We start from the raw sequence: 23,730 nt of genomic DNA, 5'->3' as shown, positions 1-23,730 counted from the left end.
AACAAAAACAATAATTAAAAACATTATACAATTCATTGTTATATTTATATTGTTGTTTTTCTCTACATCAAGTGCAGCTTCCATATACTTTAATGTACAGGGGTGTTATCTGATGTTAGTATATGATGCCCAGAAAGTCAAACAGTGCCATCTGCAGGCTAGTATGGGTTACCATGTTAAAGTAAACTGCAGCCTGCATAGTAAATTTAAACACACTGTTCAGAACTGACTTAAAATCAGAGTTATTTAATGTTACACATCATCCGGAAATGGAAAGTATGATATGTTTTTGATGTCGTTCTCGAACAATCAAGTGTAGGTTGAATAGATGAACTCCTCAGCCACTACTTTGCTGAAGGCCTTCCCTTCAGCAGATTTTAACACAAGAATAGTGACAAAAATGCTTCACAAAGTGCATCCAGTACTTTAATAGAGAGCCAAAGTGAACGTCACTTCCTGCCTTTCTCTCTGTACCAGCGTCTGAAAAAATATGAATGGTGGTGAACGGCGAGAGACGATACTTTTTTGATCCCGTTTGAATTGTGCCACGGGGGTACACTACACACATTAGATTTTGTCAATTTAAAGGATAACTATGAATGTCAAGAAAGTCGCAGTTTGTTCTGAAACTTAAATGTAAGGTTTAGTTTTGTCAATCAACTACATCTCTATAGATGGTTTTAACTTGACAACAAAAACATTCTAAATTGAACCTCCGCTCACTTCCTGTTGCAGTATTTGCTATGGACATAAAAGAAAAAAAAACATTCAAGTGCAGGACTGACCATTCTGTGAAAACCGTCTGAGCGGCGAAAACAAAAGTAACGATGTCAAGTGAATATTTCTGCAGTTTGCCGAATGCTGAGAAAAAGGAAGTGCTGTGGGGTTGCGCTCTGGTGAAAACCGTCTATACAGTACATTGCACAATATACGTCACACCATGAACAACGTGGACTGGCGGGAGAGACGTGACTTACGACGGGATCAGACTACTATTTCATAATGCTGATCTGCACCATTATATCACCCTATAACGATAGGTGCATAACACCATGATGAAATCCCTGCATAGATAATAATAGCATTTGTCTTGCAGCTTCGACCAGCAGCTTCCAAGAGTGGCTCAATTTGTTCTACCTTCCTATTTGTCTTCCACCTTCTTCTGGTCCATCCATGCACCGTGCACTGGTTTGTTTTCCTTACGTACTTTCTGCTGTATAAGCTCAAAAGGCACCGCTTCAACACCTCTTTCACAAAACACTATTGGCATTGGCTATCTGTTCTAATGCCAGCTTTATGTCTGACCTTTGTCAGCTTTTATGAGAGCACGTTTTCCATTTGTGCACAAGGTCTTAAATTGTAAAGCAATGACAGGTGTGTAATGTAAAGTGTATGTGTGTGTATGTGTATGAGTGTATATACCCTTTGAGGTGTACATGCCATGGAGGTTTTTTCCACTACTTCACAACTTGACAAATCTATGTAGGCGTACACAAACCTGTTCACAGCTCCTTAGGCATGCAGTTGGCAAGTATGACTCACGTCATCACCGCCACATACACTCACAAACACACACACACGCACACGCACACACACACACACGCACACGCACACGCACACGCACACACACGCGTGCGCGCACAGACACTCACAAACACAGACACAGACACACACACACACACACACACACACACACACACACACACACACACACACACACACACACACACACACACACACACACACACACACACACACACACACACACAAGGTTGGGCCCAGTCTTATTTTAGGTCGTGTAGATTGTTTCCACACAAATGGCAAGGCAGGCAGAGACGTATAGACCAGAACTGCGCCGCGTCTTCAAGCGTCCAGCGCGAAGACCACCGCCCCTTTTACGGGGACACCCACCTATAGGAAAAGACTGTACAAGAAGCCGAAACCAATTCAAACAACAAACGATTTAAAACGTTTAATTTGATAGAGATATGCCGAAGAGTTGCTGTGTTGTTAGTTTCACTAAAACAATAGATAAATAAAAACCGGATCTGCGATATATATGTTTTAATAGAGTAGGGGTGACACCGTCAATGTGGACGATGCATGTAACCTGGTGGAAACTGGATACAGCGTTCATATAAAGGCAAGTACCTCGTGTCGATGTATCTTGCCCCGGCCAACAGAAAACAGCTGGACTCTGACTCTGTGACTCTGTATGGATTCATGAATAACAGTCTCTATATCATATCTTTGGCAGGTGGTTGCAGCAGCCCATCTTCAGCCCAGCTGGCAGGAACAGTGGACTAGGATTTGAACAATCCTCAGAGAGGATGTTCCTCTGGGCAGGAAGTAAGGGATCACAGGGAGGAGGTGACCGGAGGTAATCAATCATGTCTCATTAGATCCTGCTGACTTTATCAATCCTAATGGTCAGAAGGCCAAAAATACATTTTAAAATAGAAAAATGGCCTCTGTAAAGTGATCTTGATAAGACGCTTTACCCCAAAACTTTGTTTTCATTATAAATGACTGTTAATGAAACTGTATCATAAACGAATGTATTTCAATTGTTGTTCAATTATTTTATTTTGCCTAAACTTAGGTTTTCAAATTCGTAGTGGAGGAACGTAATTTGGGTTGGGGTCAGGCACCTTTTTTAGGTTGTGTTCGTTTAACGGGAAAAAAAAGGTTGTGGTGGAGGTGTATGCTCTTTAGGTCGTGCTCATTTGACAATTTGGGGGATGGGGGGATCTTGTACACTAGAAATCTTGCATGCGTTCCTATGCTCGCCTGCTGCATGGCCTCGCCCGCAGCCCGGCTGCTGCATGGCCTCGCCTGTTCTATAGAGCACAACAGTCACGTGACTTTCCGTTGAGGTTTCCTGCCCCGGAAGTGAGTTCCCCATTCATTTTCTCCATAGACATTTCGAAAAATCCTTATATAACGAGTTTTAAGGCTGGAAGAAGGGCAGCCTGTGACCTACTGAATCTGGGGTGACCATAGAGACAGTCCACATGTCTGGGAACGTCCACAAAATGTTAAACGGCTAGTGCGCGAGTGGGGTAAAACCGCCGATATATCTCATGGGCTGACTCACCAAAAGACAGTGCTGCGGCTCTAAACTACATGTTTGGGGGTTCTAGAGTAGAACACAAGATGTCTGCTCAGATGTGCGTTTACTGCGGTGGTTAAATCCCTGATCGTGTCTGCCTGGGCTGGGCTATCAGCTAAATTCTAACTTTGCTGAATGGATAGAACGGGGGTTTTTACCCCACCCTGACCAGGCCCCCAGCCAGGCTGAGCCAGCTATTGTGGGCGTTCCTAGAGCCTGTATGGGTATGGGCGTTCCCAGACATGCGGACTGTCTCTATAAAACATTTCACTTGGAGGGGAAAAAGTTATGGCTGAATATATAGCTGATTTTGAGAATATGGCCGAGGCATTTAAATTCAATGGCCGCCCGTATTTATTTGAGCCTGCTGTAAGGTAATGTTAGTAAGCGTTCATTTTCTCTCTCTTGTACAATAACAATCTGAGCCTGTGTCCATTGCAAAACAGGCAGGAGGGGCATGCGTGCAAAGTGGCTGTGCTCTTCATCAATACTGCACCAATTAAAAAAAAAATCTGCTCACATTAGTTACTTAAAAACAAAAACGTCCAGGTTGAAAAATACTGAAATTCTCCTTTAACTGGAGAAGAACAATTGTCGAGGTGTTTCTTTAATGTGTTCTACTCAGATCCATCTACCAGAAGATTCGTGAGTATGAGGTCCTGGACAAGCGGAAGACGATGACGGCTCTGAGGGCAGGAGAGGACAGAGCCTTACTGCTGGGCCTCAGCATGGTGCTGTTGTCTGTCATGATGTACTTTGTGCTGGGAATCACCATTCTGCGCTCCTATTCCGACAGGTAACGAGGAAGTCACAGAGTTTAAAGGAACACGCTAACATTTCGGGAGATTCGCCTATTTGCCATATTCCCGATAGTAAGATGAGAAGACAGTAATAGAAAGTAGCCCCGCGTCCATCCTAACTACAATGCTAGTGAACGGTACAGATGCCTACCCCCGTTCAGTCACCAAAAATACACATTCCAACAGCGCCAAAACACTCGTACTGTACATGTTGTGACTTGTGTACTCACCACGCCATGAAATAATAATCAAAAATTACGGGAAATGGTCATTTTCGAAGTAAATACATAGCCAGAACTAACGTGGCGGAACTAAAGTTACTTCCGCGTTGACTGAGGCGCATGCGCTGTGTGCAGTCATCAGTACTACCGGGTATGTAACATCCGACCCCCGACCACAACGTCCTTACTGCCCACTTCAATGTCACACTACTTCCTGAGTCCCGACTGACAGAAGGGGGACGGGGGGTGATGCAGGCACGAAATATACTTCCAATTGAAATACTGTATACGTTTAAAGTCGTGCTGCCTGAGTGTCATGAACATTTTTTACAATTTTGTGACTATTTCGCGAACTGTGGTGTTCCTGGGTTGTAATAAAATGGCTCAGTTGGCTAAGGTGCATAACATGTAACTGTATTCAACTCTGACTAATAGACCCTTTTCACGGGGGCTATTTTGTGTCGAAAAGGCAGGGTAAACACAGGTGCAAGCAAAACAGTAATGAGGGTTTCCAACTTCCATGATTATAAGTTGGAAACCCTCATTACTGTTTTGCTTGCGCCTGTGTTTACCCTGCCTTTTCGACACAAAATGGCCCCCGTGAAAAGGGTCTATTGTTGCATTCTCTCCCTCTCTTCTTGCCTTTCTCTGTTCACCGTGGAATTCCCCACTGAAGTAGAAATGCTCTGTCTATATATGATCACAGCCATGCAGTGGAAATAACCTCTCTCTTTGTGTCTAGCGTGTGGACCGAGGAGTCTAGCTGCACAGTCCTGAACTCCACCATTGTGTGGAATGTCAACTGTTCGTACAGCTGCGGAGCGGAGTGCTGGAAGAGGTCCCGTTACCCCTGTCTACAGGTGTACGTCAGCCTCAACTCCTCGGGCAAGGTGGTGCGTCTGTCGCACAATGAGGAGACACAGGATAGCAACCCTGAGGTACAGGACCGCAGCGGAGCCACCCATAGTATGGAATCAATAAAGTGCCATATGTATTTTGAGCTTGAGAAACATTGTTTGTAAACTTTGAACTTGAACTTTGAACTTGTATGTCTGTAAATAAAACTTGTACCTGTAAAAATATCTTGTCCATCTGAGAGAAAGTTTTGTGCATCTGCAACCCATTTTTGTATCGGCAACCCATTTTTGTATCTGTAGACATATCTTGTGCATCTGGGAATAAGTTTTGTACACACGGATAGAATTTGTGCGTCTTCAAAAATATTTTTTACAAGTACAAAAATTTCCTACGTTCGTGTGCGACCTTGAATGCAGCACTTGCAAATTTCCTACGTTCGTGTGCGACCCTGAAAGCACCACGGACAAATTCATATTGCGAGCTTGGATGTCTGTTTACAAGTACAGATTTTCTTTACGAGTACGAATTCTGCCACCCAACCATGTCAACTTGGGGCCATAAATCTGAGCGGACTGGCCAATCAGGTTAGACCCAGTCCCCTCCCACTGAATATCGGATCGTATCGAATAAAACAATTGACAATTGACCAGAAACTTCTTCCGCCTAATACAGACAAACAGAGCAGTGTAGTTTGGTAGTTTGGAAAGAATACGAGCTTCAGGTAAGTGGCCACTTTAAGTAAATCGACATAAAATATAAGTTTTGTTGGTTTTATGAGACATTTCATAGCATGTTACGATAGACATGATCCCCATGTTAGTACACAGGCTCTCCCAGTGAGCTAACTGACGCTAGCTAGGTTAGCTAATGTTAGCTAGCTGCTTCATTCAATTTCCCCAAATAAACTAAATCGCTATTTAACCCGCTAGCGTAAGGGGTAATTTGACTAACGTTACAGCTCACGTAAGCTATAAAGACCGTGTCCAGTCTTAGTACAGTTAAGTTAGTAGCTGGCTAACGTATCAGGGCTAGCTAGCGTTAGCTTTCATTGCTACCAATGTTCCAGCACAGGCTGAAGCCACGACCGGGGCTATCAAAAGTATGTCAATGAATCATTAGCCTACATTTTATTATTTAACGCTATATAGCGTTACTGTAGGTCTGCTGTTGTACTGGGTCAGGCGATTGGCTGGTATTAGTAGCGTTATGAGTGAGGTACTTCACACAGCCTCACAAACTAGCTTCACGAACTAACGTTAAATCAAGTACAAAGGGCACGTTTGTATAATAGTAATAGTAATAGTAATAATAGAATAACAGTCATTATATTGAACGTGACATGACGGCCTATGTGACGTTATTGTAAGACCCTGGAGCTTTAGCTATCGGATAGCTATGAACGTTACTACTCCAATCAATCAATCAAATTTATATGAATATGGTGTTACTGTAGGGCTACTGTTGTACTGGGTCAGAGATTGGCTGGTATTAGTAGCGTTATGAGTGATGATTCATCGCTTTAACGTGTTTAGTGTTAGCATGACATTATTGCTGAGAATGTCTATGCTTAGTGAGCGTTTTGAGGTATAAAGCTGTCTTGAGTTGCAGTTGTGTTTCCTTGGTATCGTCCTTTCAATATCTGTCTGTCAGTTTCATTGCGTCTTTGTCAGTCAGGTTGTTTACGTAGCGTTACCGAGGTTAGCCGTATGATATGTGAATAGGTGGCAACTTCCATGACATGTATTTTTAATGTACCTGACTAGCTAGCTGATTAACTGGACAGTGATTGTTTATCTGTCCAGAGATGTGTAACGTTATGGCTGGACTTGGAATGGAGGCTAGCTGTCTGGAGTAGTAATACATACTACTGGACAAAATGAATACATCTGTAAGCAAGCTTATAGAAGTTGACTGCAGCAAGCTGTATTGATTGAGCATCTAAACATCAGTCAGAGGCAACAAAGGTGTCACACCCAAACCATGTGCCAGGACATCAGCCTGTGTTGCATTGCTGTAATCAGAATTATTATGTGCTTGGAAACCATTGTACATGCTATGTACACAATACTATTTCAATACTATTTTCTTTTTCTATGTCTTGCAATTGAACATGACTGTTTTAAACAACCTGCCCAGTGTTGCCAAAGCTAAACTGGTGTCTGGTATCAGATATTGATTTACAAGCTCTAAATACATTCAAAATGTCAACATTTATCAGCAAGTAGTTGGTATGATCTCCGGGCAATCGTTGATTTATATGTCTTGCTCTTATAAAATAGCTGCTGTGACTGACCTTTTCTCTAATAACCTGGGACTTTTTCATCCATTTGCTCTCCGTCTTTCCCTCTTCCTCTCTCTCTTTCTCTCTTTGCCTACCAGCCCAGGTTATCCTGTTGATTCTACCCTCAATCTTGTCGTGCTCTTCCCAGCAATGGTAATTGAGAATTTGATACTCTGTCATTATACACCGATAAAGCATGAATTCATGGGCCAGAGTTCACCACCAAGGGGCTGAGGGGGAAGTCCACAACAACTAATGAAACCCAGCAATTCTCATTAATCCTGGTGTGACCATGGCTACCTGTACCATCAACCCTGTCAAATGTCAAATCCTTCCTTTCCAAACAAAATCTGTTTTCATGATGGGAGGACCTTTGTTTAATCTGCCATCAGCTTCTAGATTTATTTAGGGTTTGATTAGCCTCAATGCCTGATATACTGTATTAGCAGTAATATGTCTCCCAAAGGATGCATTCCAGAAAGCAGGTTAAATGACTACACAGATTTTTGCAGTGTTGGGCAAGCAACTTTGAAAATGTAGTAAGCTAAGCTGCCAGCTACTCTACATTAAAATATAGCTTCACTACTTTGAAGCTATCCCCAGTAAAATGTAGTCGGAATGAGATGTTTGGAGCGGGGGAGTCTGGTGCAGCGCACAGGTCCTAGACCTGGTGAGACGAGGGAGGAGCCCGGCCGGGTGGCAACCCACAGAGCCCGGTCCCTCTACGTACCAGAGCCCTTCCCCCCCCCGGTCCCAGCAGAGTAGTTCCGGAGCAGCGGATTGAGTGGCCCTGACCGCGTGACCACCTTCAACCCTTCCTAGAGGGCTGACCGTGGGTAGCTACTGGGACGTAAGTTGGGGCTTGGCCAGCCCCGGCTGGGTCACCTGGGCGAGGGTGTATGATGTTGCGAGACCCGAAACATCCAATGACCCCAGGGTACATCACTGAGGATACGTCCCAGTTGCATCCATGCAATGTTTTTTCATTATATAGCACGCTCAGCTACAGGCTCCATGCCAAAATAAAAGTAGCTTGCTACTTTACATTGTGTGTGTGTGTGTGTGTGTGTGTGTGTGTGTGTGTGTGTGTGTGTGTGTGTGTGTGTGTGTGTGTGTGTGTGTGTGTGTGTGTGAGGGAAAACACTTTGAATTCAACCTATTTCTAGATTTATTAGTGTTGGGCAAGCTACTTTGACAATATGGTGAGCTAAGCTACCAGCTACTCTACATTAAAAATAAGCTTCACTACATTTAAGCTATCCCCAGAGAAATGTAGCACGCTAGCAACAAATAGCTTCACTATTTGTTGCTAGCTACTGCCCAACACTGGAATTTTCCCAACCCATAGTTTAGACTAGAGAAATCTGGGATTTTAGATTCCAAGAAGTTCGATTAGATGAACTCCAGGTCAGTTACCATGGTAAGTTACACTCTGAAGCTACCCCGCTCGGTAGCAGCCTCACTTGAACTAACCTCAAGTAATTGGTCGGAAAACCTGTCAGCCTGCAGCTTTTTACTTGGGAGACAGGTCATATTATTCACAGTCACATGATCCAGTGACTGACTGAATATGGTTGAGAATTAAATTTGCAATATCAAATAATGGTTTGCTTTTTACTTCACTAGGACAACGGAGAAATTGTGTGTGCGCCTCCCTCGACCACCGACCCCCCAGGCACTTCTGCTGAATCTCAGGTGGGTTATCAGAAAATGCTTATTTCTATAAACAGAATCTGTATCAGCTGTGCAGCACTACCAACTTCTTGCTGTACAGGAAAGTGCATTGCGTTGTTTCTCTGTTGCAGCCCCATTATGCAACTTTTTCTTTACGTTAATATAATGCCCTTTAAATCATTTTGATGGAACACACGCTGACTTCTAATAGATAGACTGGGATTTCTATCATTCCCACTCTGCACCCTGAATGCCTGTTCCCCACAGCATGTAAACTTTAGGGCTTTTCTACTGACACCTTTGGCCACAACAAGTCATGCCGTTCCGCGCTGATTTCGGTTTCCATTATATCTTTGTATGTGCCAAGTCGTCCTTGGCCACGATCGAGATGGACCCGCCTCTAAGAAAGCTGCACACCCGACTGCCCAACCGCAGTGTTCATGAGTGTTCTCTCATCTGTTTCGGTTTGTACTTTCGGATATCTGCTTTATTTCATTCCCTCATCTCTCAGAGCCGTGTCATGTTAATGCTGAGCTGATGAAAGCATTTCTTAACCCCTTTGTACTAAAAATATTATATTTGCACTACCAAACTAACGGAGGGCATTTATTAGAAAGGGCTTTAAAGGAAATGCAATGTTTATCCACCATTCCACCCGTGACTTATGATACTTTCGATTAGGCTTTGGTCGGTACTAAGGTATTACGGTATACCATGTATTTAAAAATACTGACAGTATGATTTTCAATACATCAAAACCATATTCTATTTTGTTCAGGCAAAATAGTTGCAACTGTCCTTGCCTGTGCTCAGCTTAGCCTAAATTATTTTCAATCATTTTTTATTTTTTTTCGCCATTTGTAGGCTACCTTACTAATAGGCAAGCATATATGTGTTACAAGCAACACTATATTGTGTGAGACCCAGGCTTGCCCATAACAGTGTCCATTCCATTAGACATTCGTTCAATTGTCAGTCTCCATTGAGGACATTTAAATACTTTTCTGAAAAATAGAAGTTGCAACTTTTTCACTCATGGACCTGAATTTATATACCGTATATAACAGAATAATTATTTGGAGGTAGAAAAGAAACACTTTGCACAATTGGCTGGTTACTCCAAGGTTACTTAAGTTACTTACTACAAGGCTGATACCTGAATGAGAAGAGTAGCATGTAGGTGAGGGTGCAGTTTCCCCAAATAGTGGGGCTTTAATGTTGATGTCCCACCACAAGCTGTGACTTTGGGTTGTGACTTGTGATTTAACTTGTGTTTTAACGTCTCATTTCCACTTGTGCAATTGTAAATCAATTTGATTCACACATGTTTTGCTTGTTTGGTGTAGGCTAGGTTGCTGTAGTGTTTGTGTTTTTATAGCACTTGATAGCATCCTGGACTGTGTATTCAACGTATTTTCCAATAAGGCCTGATGCTTTTATATAAAGCATATTTCATGATCTCTTTGACAGGTGATGGTGGGAAGTCTTGTGTTAAACAGACTGCGCTCTAGATTGGAGCAGGCCTGTCAGCGACAGCCCTTGGACGTGGACTATGTTGAGTTTATCTGCCGGAGTGAAATGACTCTAATAAACTCACTCTCTGCTCGCTTAGACTTCCCACAGGAGGTAAGTTCACTGCTCTTTCTTCCATGTGCCTTGATATCTCAGCAACCTCGCTGACATGGACACAAAGTGGCATTGTCAGACAATCGAATGCACATTCCCAAGCAAGAGTATGTTGAATTAAAAGGCAGAAGTCACTATACTTATTCTAACCATTTGAAAGCGGTGCTATTCCTTAACTGCCCTTGTATGTAAATGGAACTCGTTCTTCTTTATTCATTTCATGGATTATGTCTGGGGCATATTTTCACCTTTATCGAATAATAACAATTAAATGTATTTTGTATAGCTGCTTTTCAATGACTCAAAGACGCTGACAATCTCGAGTCCACAGTAAACAGAAAAAAACAAACATACAAATAACACAACTAATCGGGTGGAGGGGAGTTGAGGGGGCGTGACATGGGCGGAAGATGTGGTTAAGGGTAGGGTAGGTTGTACGCTTGGGAGAACAGGTAGGTCTTGAGTCGGGATTTGAAAGTGGAGAGTGAGGGTGAGTCTCTGACAGGCTTGTGAAGAGAGTTCCAAAGTCGTGGTGCTGCTCTCGAGAATGCTCGATCTCCAAAGCTGTGGAATTTGTATGGAGGAACAGTGAGCGAAACAGTGGATGAGGATCGGAGGGTTTGGGTGGGGCGATGGGAGAGGAGGAGGTTAGTCAGATAAGGGGGGCGCCAGGCTGTGGTGGGCTTTGAAGGTGATGCGTTGTTTGATGAGGAGCTATGGAGAGAGTGGAGAACTGTAGGTGTCTTTTTTTGGCCTTTATTACGTAGGAAAGTTGTAGACAGGAGAGAGGGGGGATGACAGGCGGCAGAGGGCCATAACTTCATCCACTCTACAACTGCAGAATATTGTTTCTTTTTTTGGTGTAACATTGTACTGACAGTAGTCAGTGTCAGAGGGTGTTATATTAACACATTGACTGCCAGCCATTTTTTTTTTGCTGTAGGTAGCTTTTGCCAAGCCGTTTTTTGAGGATTCTGGCTCATTTTACAAGAGCCGAGGATTCTTTTCTGCTTGGAGTTTGTCAACACAAAGTTCACAAAAGTACTAATAGAATGTGTGCTTTCTCTGTCTAAAAGAGTTAGTTTGTAGAGTTAGTAGTTATGTAGATATTAGCCGTTGAGTACAGCATGGTTTTAGCGTCTGAGAGTGAAAGCTGAGATAATCGCAGTTTTGTGAAATTCAATCAAACAGGCAGAACAGTCACTTTAACCATTTATTTTTGACATCAGTGAGAGATCAGACATCTAAACAATATAGTTCCGAACGCCCTCTCCTTCAACTCCTCCCTCCGTGGGCGTGTCTAGTGGCTTTCAGCCTGCGTTTGTCACAAGCGAGTGCTCTGCTGCTGCTGCTGCTGCTGCGAGTTTGAGCAGCCTCCCTCCCTGGCAGCGAGTTTGAGCAGCCTCCCTCCCTGGCAGCAAGTGTGGATAGGTCTCACTCGTCTCTTGGGTTTGAGAGCCCCGATGAAGCCCCGTGCGACTCTAGGCTTTATGCTGCCCACCCAGTCCATTTCTGGAACCCCCCACCGCAGCAGCGCGAAAGCGTCCCCGCCTACAGTATGAGAATGAGGCTCGTTCGTTTCTGACTGTAAAATCGCCAAGCCATTTCCTTGAGAATGGAGGAAGCAGCCGCCTTGGTTGACTTTCTCTCTGTCGGGAGAGGACCGTCGCCACCTAGCTGGTCGGTAAAATAGATTATACACATTCAATACTTCCAATATCTCCATAGGAGACGCGGGGAACATTGATCCACGTAGCACCGTCAAAAAAAAGAAAATCGATTTTTTTGACGTATTAATACGTCAATGGCAGTCAACCGTTGGATTATTTTTGACGTATTAATACGTCAATGGCAGTGAACGTGTTAATCACTATTATCATTTTAAACTTTGCAGCCCTAAGCCGAAATAGATAAAATAACAATCCTGTTGTTTGAAATATGAATACAATTGTTTTATGCTCTAAAATTATCTTACTCTGCTTTGACAATTGAGGCCTGTGAATGAATGAATGAATGACTATGTTGACTTTTAGTGACAAATATAAACTTTATTTAAGGTACTTGAAGGCCTTTCCCAGCTGGTCACCCTCATCGACAATGAAATCAATGGGAGAAGAACAGCACACCAAAGCTGGTTGTTTCCAAAGAATACCTCCGGGACCTGATCCAGACAGACCTGCCTGTCCACTGTCCAAACCTGCTTGGGAAACTTGTGCAGTTCTGGGTGGGCTGGAATGTGCTTCCCAGTGCCGACTCCGCAGGATGGCTTCGCATACCCAAAGTCTTCAACCTGCTTCAACCTGCTTAAACTCCCAGAACGTTACAAAGACTACGAAAGATTTGAAGAGGAAATCCTTGCCGCTATCGCGAGTGTTGATGTTGACCCGGGTTATGGACTGTCGTAAGGAGATGCATATATGTTCTTGTTTAATTGTTAATGAGTTTATTTCTGCAATAACTGCATTTATGGTTCCGTTTTAACGTTTGGTGAGGCATGCTTGATCAGAGATACTCAAGTCATTTTTTGCAAGTCTAAGTCAAGTCTCAAGTCTTTGAGCTCAAGTCCAAGTCAAGTCTCAAGTCTTTGAGGGGCAAGTCCAAGTCAAGTCTCTCAAAAAAAAAACATTCAAAAAATATTTTCTTTAAATCTGAATTTTTTGGACGTTTTAGTCCGAGTGAAATGTTATGTAGTCTCTCCTGTTGTCATTGTCCATTTCTGTTCTTATTTGTAGGATTTGAATCATGGGTGGTATTTTACACCAGTGGTATGGGGGTCCGGGGACCCCCTGGCACTTGCCTGGGGTTCCGCGAAAAGTTTTCAAGAAAATAAAAATGAAAGCTTTTTTTTGCAAAATCTTCATAGTTCAATGAAAATATTTTATCCTTTGAATCTAAAATGGTTCATGGATTACATTCTAATCTAACAAACCTATCAATTTAAAAGTAAAGCACGTTACCGTGGAAACAATAAAGCTTAGCCCAAAATCACAAATCAGAATGAGGGGGTCCCCGGTATATGTTCCATCTTGTAAGTGGTCTTTGGCTGAAAAACATTTTGACCACTAGATGGTAGTATGTACCTAGTCTTCTATGAGGTAATGCTGATCTCAGGTGTCAAGCTCACAGGTGAATGGGAATTTTAACATAGGTCTTAGCCTAAGTGTAGAGAATAATTGTCAAGCCACTCTGTTAAACAGCAAATCATGTGGATCACTTCACGATCATGTTAATTGCATCAAGGAAATCTATTTCTGTCTGCAACATCATTCTACAATAAATGAAAACCTCAAAGATACATCATTGTTTGGACATTCACTCACTAACTGGGTAGACTGGCTACACACTGGGTCAATAACATTCATTTTCACATTATGCAAGTGAGCACCAATATGAAAATCTTGGCCAATACCGATAACCAACATTAACATTGCCGTTATGGCTGATAACAGATATTTACCTATGTCGATATGATCTGTATAAAAGCAAGTTTTGATGATAATCATATTTTGTACATACTGAAACACATGTAAACACTGAATTTGAAAAACAAGAAGAATCCCTACAGACTGTAGGAAAAAAGCAATAGTCAAATAAATAGTGCAGTGTTCATAAGAGCGACATACCAGAGGTGACTGATATCTGACATCACTACAGTAGGGACTTAGCAACAGCTTGATAATGACATTTTTTTTTTCAAGATTTATTTTATTTTTCGTACAGTTGCTCATTCGTTGACAATATTACAGATCCATAAACATCTCTGCTTGAGCACACGCACATTGCGTAAAATAAAACAAGACAAAATAAACAAATAAATCCCAACCGCATCCCTCCCCCCACCCATCTCCCTTGTATGTTGATAATGACATTATGTGAGACATTCAGTCGACAGATATTTATACAGTAGGCTACATCAGATTCCTCAACAGTGCCTGGAAGGTGTTAACACATGCCGTGACAAACATCTCACTTGCAGAGCTCCATCTAGGTCTCCTGAGCAATATTCTCATGGCATTATATGCCACTTCAAGTCTGTGCATGCTTGACCTCCGACTCCTATAATCTGACCACAGGTGAGCAGTGTAGAGTGGTGTGCAGTATGCTCTAAACAGAGACACCTTCACTCCATCTGTACACATGTTAAACTTCATCTGACAATTGCTCTGAAATAAAATGACCTAGATATTTAACATTATCACAAACAGTAAGGTTATTATCAGACAATTTAAAAACAGGAAATGTCAAGCATTTGTCCTCTTTGGTCCTGCAAATTAAGACAACACTTACTGGCATTGTATTTGATATCATGTACCAAACCATATTCAGTACATATTGTGAGGAGCTGCTGGAGACCAGCACTACTTGGGCTCAGAACAACAAGATCATCTGTGTACATTAAATGGTTCACTAGGGTATTACCAATAAGGCACCCAGTGTTACAACCATTCAGTTGCTTGGACAAATCATCAACATACAGATTAAAAAGAACTGGGAAGGGATAAGATTCCACCTTGACGGACCCCATTACTAACCCCAAAAAGGGTTGATATGTTGCTCCATTTAACTTGCATAGTCTGATGGGCATACCAAAAGGCCAGAATCCTAACAATATAGCTGGGCAAACCTCTTTGACATAGCATGAGTTTTTTTTATGGTTGACGGTCAAAGGCTTTAGAAGCATCAATAAAACATAAAAGAAATTAGAGGTTTTGCCATCTGTATTTGTTTACAATTTCCTTTAAGGCATACAGAGGTCAGTGTGCCATTTGCTTTAAAACCAAACTGCTTGTCTGTGGAGTAGATTAACTCCTTAACTCTGTCCAGCAGAATTCTCTCCAGGACTTTTGACAGTATATATTATATTAAGTTGATATCTGAAGCAACTTGTTGTTAATGTTTTATTTGTTTATTTAATGTTGACTTTCAACTGAAAATATTATTTTACTCATCAGCAATGGTGCATTTTGTATAGTCTAGACTAGCCATCTTGTCTCAGTTGTTGAGATCAAATAATCATTATCCCCTAGGCATCCAGGAAGTTAGTGAAACTATACAGTAAGCATTCCTGCATAACCCAAGAGTCTGTTGGGTTGGCCTGCATTCATGGGAACCAGTCTGTGAGCGGCCACACTCCAGTCAACTTTCTGGAGCTGTCGCTTTCTTTTTCTGAAAGACATCTGGAAAACACTTATGGCTAAACAATAACAAATTGGCAAACACATATTTTTAAACATCATTATCATCTCATGAGTGCAAATGATCACCAAAGATGAAACTACAACATTTAAAAGGCTTTACTTGGTAAACAATGTTTAATAGTTTTTATCCACAATTACAATCACAAGGACAAACAATGTCCCCCCCACCCCAAAAAACATTTTTCAATAGTAAATTGCTATGTATACAGATGTAGTGTTCATAGTGTAAATGTTTTGATTATATTTTAGGAATAAATGTATATATTACTTTACACTTCATAGAACTTGTCTTGATCCCGCAATACATTGCACTGCCGGGATTGCCCACCAAATTACTGTTCTCAATCTTCCCTTGTTTATTAAAGCAGCATGATCACAAATATCAAATGTTTGATGCACCCAATACATACTGTTGTACTATACTTTAAGATTCTACTATTCTACTACTATTCACTGTTTTTCAAGCATGCAGCGTGCTGCACTCGAGCAGCCAGGCATGAAGTGGGTAAGGTGTGAGCAAGGTGTGAGCGGGACAGGGCAGCACCGGGCAAAACAGAGCGAGGCGTGGACAAAACACAGTGTTTCTGGTGTGAGTTTCAATGACTAGAAGTTAGCCCAATAGAATGTAGTGCATATACTTGGTAATAGCTTTCACTCTCTCCTGTTATCTCCCCATCTACATATATTTGTGGTGTTCAGCTGCGTCGAGGAGCTGCACACCAGCTGTGATCTTCATCCACATAGGCTGATGCGGTGAGCACTCCACTGGCTGATATCCCGATCAGCCCCGGGACTGAGACTGGTGGAGATGTTACGGGAGGAGAGATGAGGGAGAGATGCCTGAAGGATCTATAAGGGCAGAAATTAAATATAAACAGTTTGTTTTGAACCCACAGCATATTACTAAACAGAAAGCTTAGTGATGGGAGTCACTACCTATTGAATATTGGCCATGCATGCTGTGGAAATGATCCACAATGCCCCAAACATATCTCACAAGGGCAAAAAAAAGCCCTTAAAAGTGTATTTTTCCTACCCTGCTCCACAACATAACATTATGTAATACAACATTGTTATACAACATTATAACATTTAAATTCCCAAAATATTCAAGACCTGTAAATTATTAGATTCATTTTTAATGCGTTTCCAGACTTTCCACACCTGTGTAGGTACCCTGTGAACACAGGCCAAGATCAAGTAATGTAGCTGAAGAATAATTTGCGGGTAGATCATCATGATTAGATATAATTTTAGTATTCATTAATGCTGTCAAGTAAAAAAAAAAAGTTTGTTTCATATCAATATTAATTTCAGCTGAATTATTATTTTCCAAGGACAGGAAAAATGTGTAACAAAACAAGAGCTTCAACATAATATTGCCTGTGTACTTGTATTGCCTTATTACCGACTCTGGTAGAGTGGCTTGTTGTTTCTGTCCTGCTGTCCTCTGTGTCTTCTGCTGTCAGATGTGACTCCTGGCCAGTGCCAGACAGGGTTGTATCTGGTTGAGGATGGCTGTAACACATGAGAAAATGATTTAACAGTTTGCTCTTACTACCTTCTTCCATGCAAAACAAGACTAGAACCTATCCCTGATGCATTTATTCAGGACCAGGCATGTCCAAAGTCCGGCCCTGGGGCCAATTGTGGCCCGTGGACAGATTTTTTTATTGGTTAATCAAGCAAGTTCAATTTGCATTTGTTTCCTTCACCTAACAATGACAGCACTATCATACAGTTTGTAGAAACACCAGGTAGGAACAGCACATGCAGAACTACTGTTTTCAGATGGCAAACAAAGTACAATTGTATGTGATTTTTATTTATATTTTTTAATAACACCCATATGAGGTGAGAAGCACCTGCACGGCCGCCTCACCCCCAATTCAAAAAAGTTTGGACAATCCTGCACTAGATGGACAATGTCGGCGTGGCAGAGAGAGAGACAGTTAGACCAGACTCAAATGGGGGTCCGTGGCACTTTGCCAGGGGGTCCACGAAAAGTGTTCAGGAAAATAAAAATAAAAACTTTTTGTGTGTGTGCAAAAGCTTCATAGTTCAACTAAAACATTGTAGGCCTATGCTTTAAATTTAAAATGTTTATTGTCTTATATACTTGTGCCTGCTTCAATAAAATTGTCTCTCCCTGTCCCTGATCACTCACCTGTGTACTCCCTCGGCTGGGTGTAATTTTCAACCAGGAACTCCTAGGTCAGCTGATTCCTACTGAATTGACCAAAACAGTTCAATAATTGCAACCCTGTCAAAATCTTATTGCTATGCTAGTTATTGTTATTAGTTATAGTATGAGTATTAGTTGACCAATTCTATGGGTCAGTCATAATTTTGTAGAAAGAATGCTACTGTCTGAAACTCATTCAAAAGAATCCATCCTTACATAATGAAAAATTAAATTGTTGATATTAACACTTCAAGAGACAAAGTAGTAATAATTTTGTTTGATATTTTTTCTAACTAATGGATTGCGTGAGCATTGAACACGTCACGGTGGCGCAGTGGAAGGCTCGGATGATGCCCTCCTCCACGTACGGCTTCAACTGCTTCAGGAACTCCGCGGCTGCCGCGACCTGGAGACAGAGGAATAGAAGGAAAGGTCTGAGGATGGAGATATCGCATTAACTGTGATAGACTAGATATCAGAAGGAACAGCCTCCATGCAATCCTACACCACCGGCTTGTTTTATAGCTCTTTGGAATCTCAATGTTGTATTGGCAACATACTGCCTTCTTATAACACTTAAGCCATTACATTCCCATTAGTGGACAGACTGCTGCCATGGCAACAGAAACAACACCATTAAAATACAGCCATGGGCCATGGGGCTAAAATGGTTTTCCCCCACCATCTAGTCTCGTATCTATACTAGACTGTATCTATACTATCGACCCTACCCCATATTTATCTACATGATATTCATCCAAAAGAAAGGTTGTGATTTACAGGGAGGAAAAATAACAATATGAGGAAATGTAAGCTATGTATGAGGGAATACAAAGAAACACAAAACATTAAAAAGAAGAATAAAATAGAAATCAGATGAGAAACAAAAATTGTCAAATATTGTAGGCCTAGGCTACTCACCAAGCTGGCCTCCCATCATGGTACCCAGGCCAGGCCAGTGTACACACCATTAACCACTGACAACTTGATGGAGGACAGACCAGCTGCAAATAACAAGGCAAGTCACAACAACACTCACCTTTAAGAACGGGGTTTCCACGGTTCTCTGTGTCAGGGACATTGTGGGGCTGGATCTGGGCTCTCTGACTGCGGTGTCGGAGAAGATGACTTTGTCCAGGCTACGCTCCATCATGAGCAATGACTCGCACCCATTCCACGGCGTGCTAGTCAAACACAGGAGTACGTTCAGTGAGAGGCTGATCCCACCTAGATGCAAGGAGAGGCACAGGAAATCATTCCTGCCTGTGGCCATTGGACTCTGAAAACCTCTGCTCTAGGTTAGATAGCAAGCTACAATCTGCAGTGCTGTACACATGACTACATTAGAGCTATACAGAACTATACAGACACAGCACAGCTATAAGCTAATGCAAATCAGTGACGCTGACCTTAGTTGGGTTATGTATCGCAATTTTTAAGCATAATAAAGTGGATTACATGGCGCCACTCTTCAATTCGACATGCATTGAATACACTGAGCAGTTACTCTGAGGGAATACAATTACTATTATAACCTGAAACGCCTGTTATTGTCACTTTTGAACCGCAGCAAAACGGCATGCATTTGAATTGAGTTTGGCTAGCCCAAGGACGCTAACGTTAATTTAGACTATTTCACGATTTTAAGGCATGAATATGTATTCATTGCTTTAACGTTACTCGGCTGACCCGTACAACAGTAGCCCTACAGTAACGCCATATTCATATACATTTGATTGATTGATTGTTTGGAGTAGTAACGTTCATAGCTATCCGATAGCTAATGCTCCAGGGTCTTACAATAACGTCACATAGGCCGTCATGTCACGTTCAATATAATGACTGTTATTCTATTATTACTATTACTATTATACAAACGTGCCCTTTGTACTTGCAGATTTAACGTTAGTTCGTGACACTAGTTTGTGAGGCTGTGTGAAGTACCTCACTCATAACGCTACTAATACCAGCCAATCGCCTGACCCAGTACAACAGCAGACCTACAGTAACGCTATATAGCGTTAAATAATAAAATGTAATGATTCATTGACATACTAGCCAAAACCATGAGGTGTCGGACTCGTGAGGTATCGGACTAGGGGGCAGTCCCCAGCTAGCCAGGATACGTTAGCCAGCTACTAAATTAACTGTACTAAGACTGGACACAGTCTTTATAGCTTACGTGAGCTGTAACGTTAGAGTCAAATTACCCCTTACGCTAGCGGGTTAAATAGTGATTTAGTTTATTTTGGGAAATTGAATGAAGCAGCTAGCTAACATTAGCTAACCTAGCTAGCGTCAGTTAGCTCACTGGGAAAGCCTGTGTAGTAACATGCTATGAAATGGCTCCCTGGTCGTGCAGTTAAATGTCTCATAAAACCAACAAAACTTCTACTTTATGTCGATTTACTTCAAGTGGCCACTTACCTGAAGCTCGTATTCCTTCCAAACTACCAAAGCTCTGTTTGTCGTTTGTCTGTTTGTTTAAGGCGGAAGAAGTTTCTGGTTGAGTTTCTGGTCAATTGTCAATTGTTTTATTCGATACGATCCGATATTCAGTGGGAGGGGACTGGGTCTAACCTGATTGGCCAGTCCGCTCAGATTTATGGCCCCAAGTTGACATGGTTGGGTGGCAGAATTCGTACTCGTAAAGAAAATCTGTACTTGTAAACAGACATCCAAGCTCGCAATATGAATTTGTCCGTGGTGCTTTCAGGGTCGCACACGAACGTAGGAAATTTGCAAGTGCTGCATTCAAGGTCGCACACGAACGTAGGAAATTTTTGTACTTGTAAAAAATATTTTTGAAGACGCACAAATTCTATCCGTGTGTACAAAACTTATTCCCAGATGCACAAGATATGTCTACAGATACAAAAATGGGTTGCCGATACAAAAATGGGTTGCAGATGCACAAAACTTTCTCTCAGATGGACAAGATATTTTTACAGGTACAAGTTTTATTTACAGACATACAAGTTCAAAGTTCAAGTTCAAAGTTTACAAACAATGTTTCTCAAGCTCAAAATATATTTGGCCCTTATTTAATTCCATACCCATAGATGATGCTGCTCGTCAAAAAGTGTCTTAGTGTGTTTTAGATCAAAAACCTATATACAGTATCAGTTGAACCCAAGCTGAAATATTTTACTCCATAGTACATTTATATGGAAGATTTCCTACCTTACTCACAACTGAAGAACTGATTTGTGTGGTCCTTTCAAGGTATTTTAAATTGTAATGATAATAATAATACTGACAAAGGATACATTATGGGAGGAGTTGCACACAATTTGGCTCTCTACAATATTTTGTATGTCTCTCTCGTTATCCTTTCCGCAGTGCTTCTACATCCCAAAGTGCCGCAAGGACTATGCAGCAACTCATGCTATGGTCCAGAACATTTCTGAGCGTCTCAGGTCTCAGCACACAATTCCATGTTTTGTGGATCCTACGGACCGAGTGGACAGCGCCATCTTGACCCAGATCTATGGGCGGGTCGCCGTCTTCCACTGCCTGTTCTGGCCAACCTGCACTTTGATCGGAGGGACCATCATCATTGCCTTGGTGAAGCTGACCCAGTACCTGTCAATCATGTGCGAGAAGCTGAGCCACATCAAGAGGTGAGGTCTTGGAAGGAAGAAGGGAAGAAGTCATGATAAGGACAAGAGGGGACCTCTTTCTGGCATATTTTTGCAGCAGATTGAAACAGGATGGAGAGCTGAGATGCGGTCCATCTGTAGTACCGCAGATGGACTCAGCTGGGACTCAGAGCCGTGTCTGAAGGACAATCTAAAAGCAATGTCAATCTAGCTGCTGGAACGACAAGTCTGTTTGCATTGAAGCACACCAAGACAATTCCACACGCAGGGCTAGAAACTGATATGTTGATGGTCTACAGACTGACACCAGTGACGCCTGCTGGTGGTTGGTAAGAACAGCAATATAGCAAAGATTGTAGCAACAATAAAGAAATCTGTGGAAATATGTATTTATAATTTGCACAATGGATTTGACCAGTCTGTTAAAATATATATATATATATATATATATATATATATATATATATATATATATATATATATATATATATAAAATTGTGCCCCAGGCTGAGAAAGTCTAACAGCCATTGCTTTTATAGGGCAGGGGTTCCCAAACTGGGGTAGCCTCCACGTACGTGCATGTACTACAGGGGGTACTTGAGAGAAAGGGGAAAATGGAAAAATGTGACAATAAATCATGAAAATAAATGAAACATTCAAATGAATCTGCTCGCGAGGCATTAATCGCAACTCTTTACTCCACTTCTTATTTTTTAATGGTATGTTCTTCAAAAGGTAGGTTCCAATCATTCATTACATCAGATGCTATGGGTTTCTCTTGGAGTTTTCTAAACAAAATGTTGCAGTCGGATAAAGGGGGTACTTGGACTCAGAAATCAGGGAAAGGCGGTACTAAAGCCAAAAAAGTTGGAGAACCACTACTTTAGTAGTCTCGGTTTCCAGACGTTTGGTGAGCGGCGCCAGCAGCGCCACCTAACCACTCTCTGCGCCTGCGTCTTCTCCCATTGGTGCGAGGATCCAGTGAGTTGTGGCGTTCAGCCCATCCTCTGTTTCCTGCAGAGCCTGTTTGATGCGGGCCAGTCCCCTCAGTCCCTTAAGGTCTATGTAGCGGCCATATCGGCCTGTCACATGGAGATCGAAGGGAAACCGGTGGGGAGCCTCCTGTTGGTCTCTCGGTTTATGAAAGGGGAGCGCAGACTGTGGCCGCGGGTACGCAATATCTTCCCTAAGTGGGACTTAGTCACGGTGTTGGAGGGTTTCTCGGGTCCCCCGTTCGAGCCCTTGGAAACTGTGGACCTGAAGTTCCTGTCCTTGAAGACTGTGCTGCTGTTAGCCTTGTCTTCAGGCAAGAGGGTTGGCGACTTGATTGCCCTGTCGGTCCAACAGTCTTGCTTGGTATTTGCTGATGACAAGCGAAGGGTTACGCTTCGGCCCAACCCCGCCTACCAGCCTAAGCCCGCGTTCACACCGTACACCGAACCAAAGCTCTACCTACTGTGACAGAGTCTGGTTCTCAAAATAGAATTAAGCTCGTGTCTAGTCCATCCAAACCTCGTCACAATAACACAGAACGTCTTTGACCAGAATTATCAAACAAGAAGCCACCAATATGGTCGAGAGCAGCTTACCTGCTAACAGGCCGGGGCGATGCCAGCTATAGACAGCCCGGCTTGTGTGGACAGCTCAGTCGGTAGTATGGAAGCTGGCCATCAGCAGCTCCCGTCCAGTAGATTAGGGACGCTAATTCTAAATAATATCTCACACACACAGTCACACCCATACACGTGGAAAGGAGAACTGGGGAACAGGAGCGATACATGGCTTCCTGATCAGACTAGCAGACCAACATGGCAGAGAGCGGGGCCTGCGCACCTGAAATGCCACTGATATAATCTCTAAGCCACTCCCACTTCCTGTTTGATCCTCTGATGCAAAGACGTAAATTGACATATTATAATTAAACAAAGGGGGTCCCTGACAATCACATGTCAATCACATATCACTCTGTGACACTACGCTGAACCCACAAGTTTAATTTAGGCATCCTTGTTAACAGGCGAAGCTGTTCACACCACCTGCATGTGTAGCCTAGGTAAACCCAGCCCCCACGTGACCTGCTCTCTCAGTTCCCAGTCACTAGCTGTAAGCAGGGTGAGCCTGAGAGCAGGTCACTGGGGGCTGGGTTTACCCAGGCTACTGCACGTGTGCCATG

At 42.4% G+C, this 23,730-nt stretch overlaps 1 protein-coding gene and 1 long non-coding RNA gene across 2 annotated transcripts; both read left to right on the top strand.

Moving 5' to 3' along the window:
- Nucleotides 1-2,330: 2,330 nt before the first annotated feature.
- LOC310786879 (calcium-activated potassium channel subunit beta-2-like) lies at nucleotides 2,331-21,582 on the top strand (the record flags this gene model as incomplete). Its single annotated transcript, XM_083648207.1, has 4 exons — nucleotides 2,331-2,380; nucleotides 3,738-3,908; nucleotides 4,876-5,071; nucleotides 21,298-21,582. The coding sequence occupies 4 exons, from the start codon at nucleotides 2,331-2,333 to the stop codon at nucleotides 21,580-21,582; spliced, it is 702 nt and encodes a 233-aa protein (XP_083504333.1).
- On the top strand, nucleotides 7,248-13,802 carry LOC310786880. The gene is made up of 4 exons (XR_014553239.1): nucleotides 7,248-7,425; nucleotides 8,899-8,967; nucleotides 10,417-10,572; nucleotides 12,630-13,802. It is a non-coding gene; the product is annotated as an uncharacterized lncRNA (long non-coding RNA).
- Nucleotides 21,583-23,730: the final 2,148 nt, after the last annotated feature.

This window comes from Poromitra crassiceps (genome assembly GCF_964638095.1).
Source record: "Poromitra crassiceps genome assembly, chromosome: 12".
Classification (NCBI taxonomy): domain Eukaryota; kingdom Metazoa; phylum Chordata; class Actinopteri; order Beryciformes; family Melamphaidae; genus Poromitra; species Poromitra crassiceps.
The sequence above is the reverse complement of the archived record's forward strand: the minus strand, read 5'-3'. Positions and strand labels throughout refer to the sequence as shown.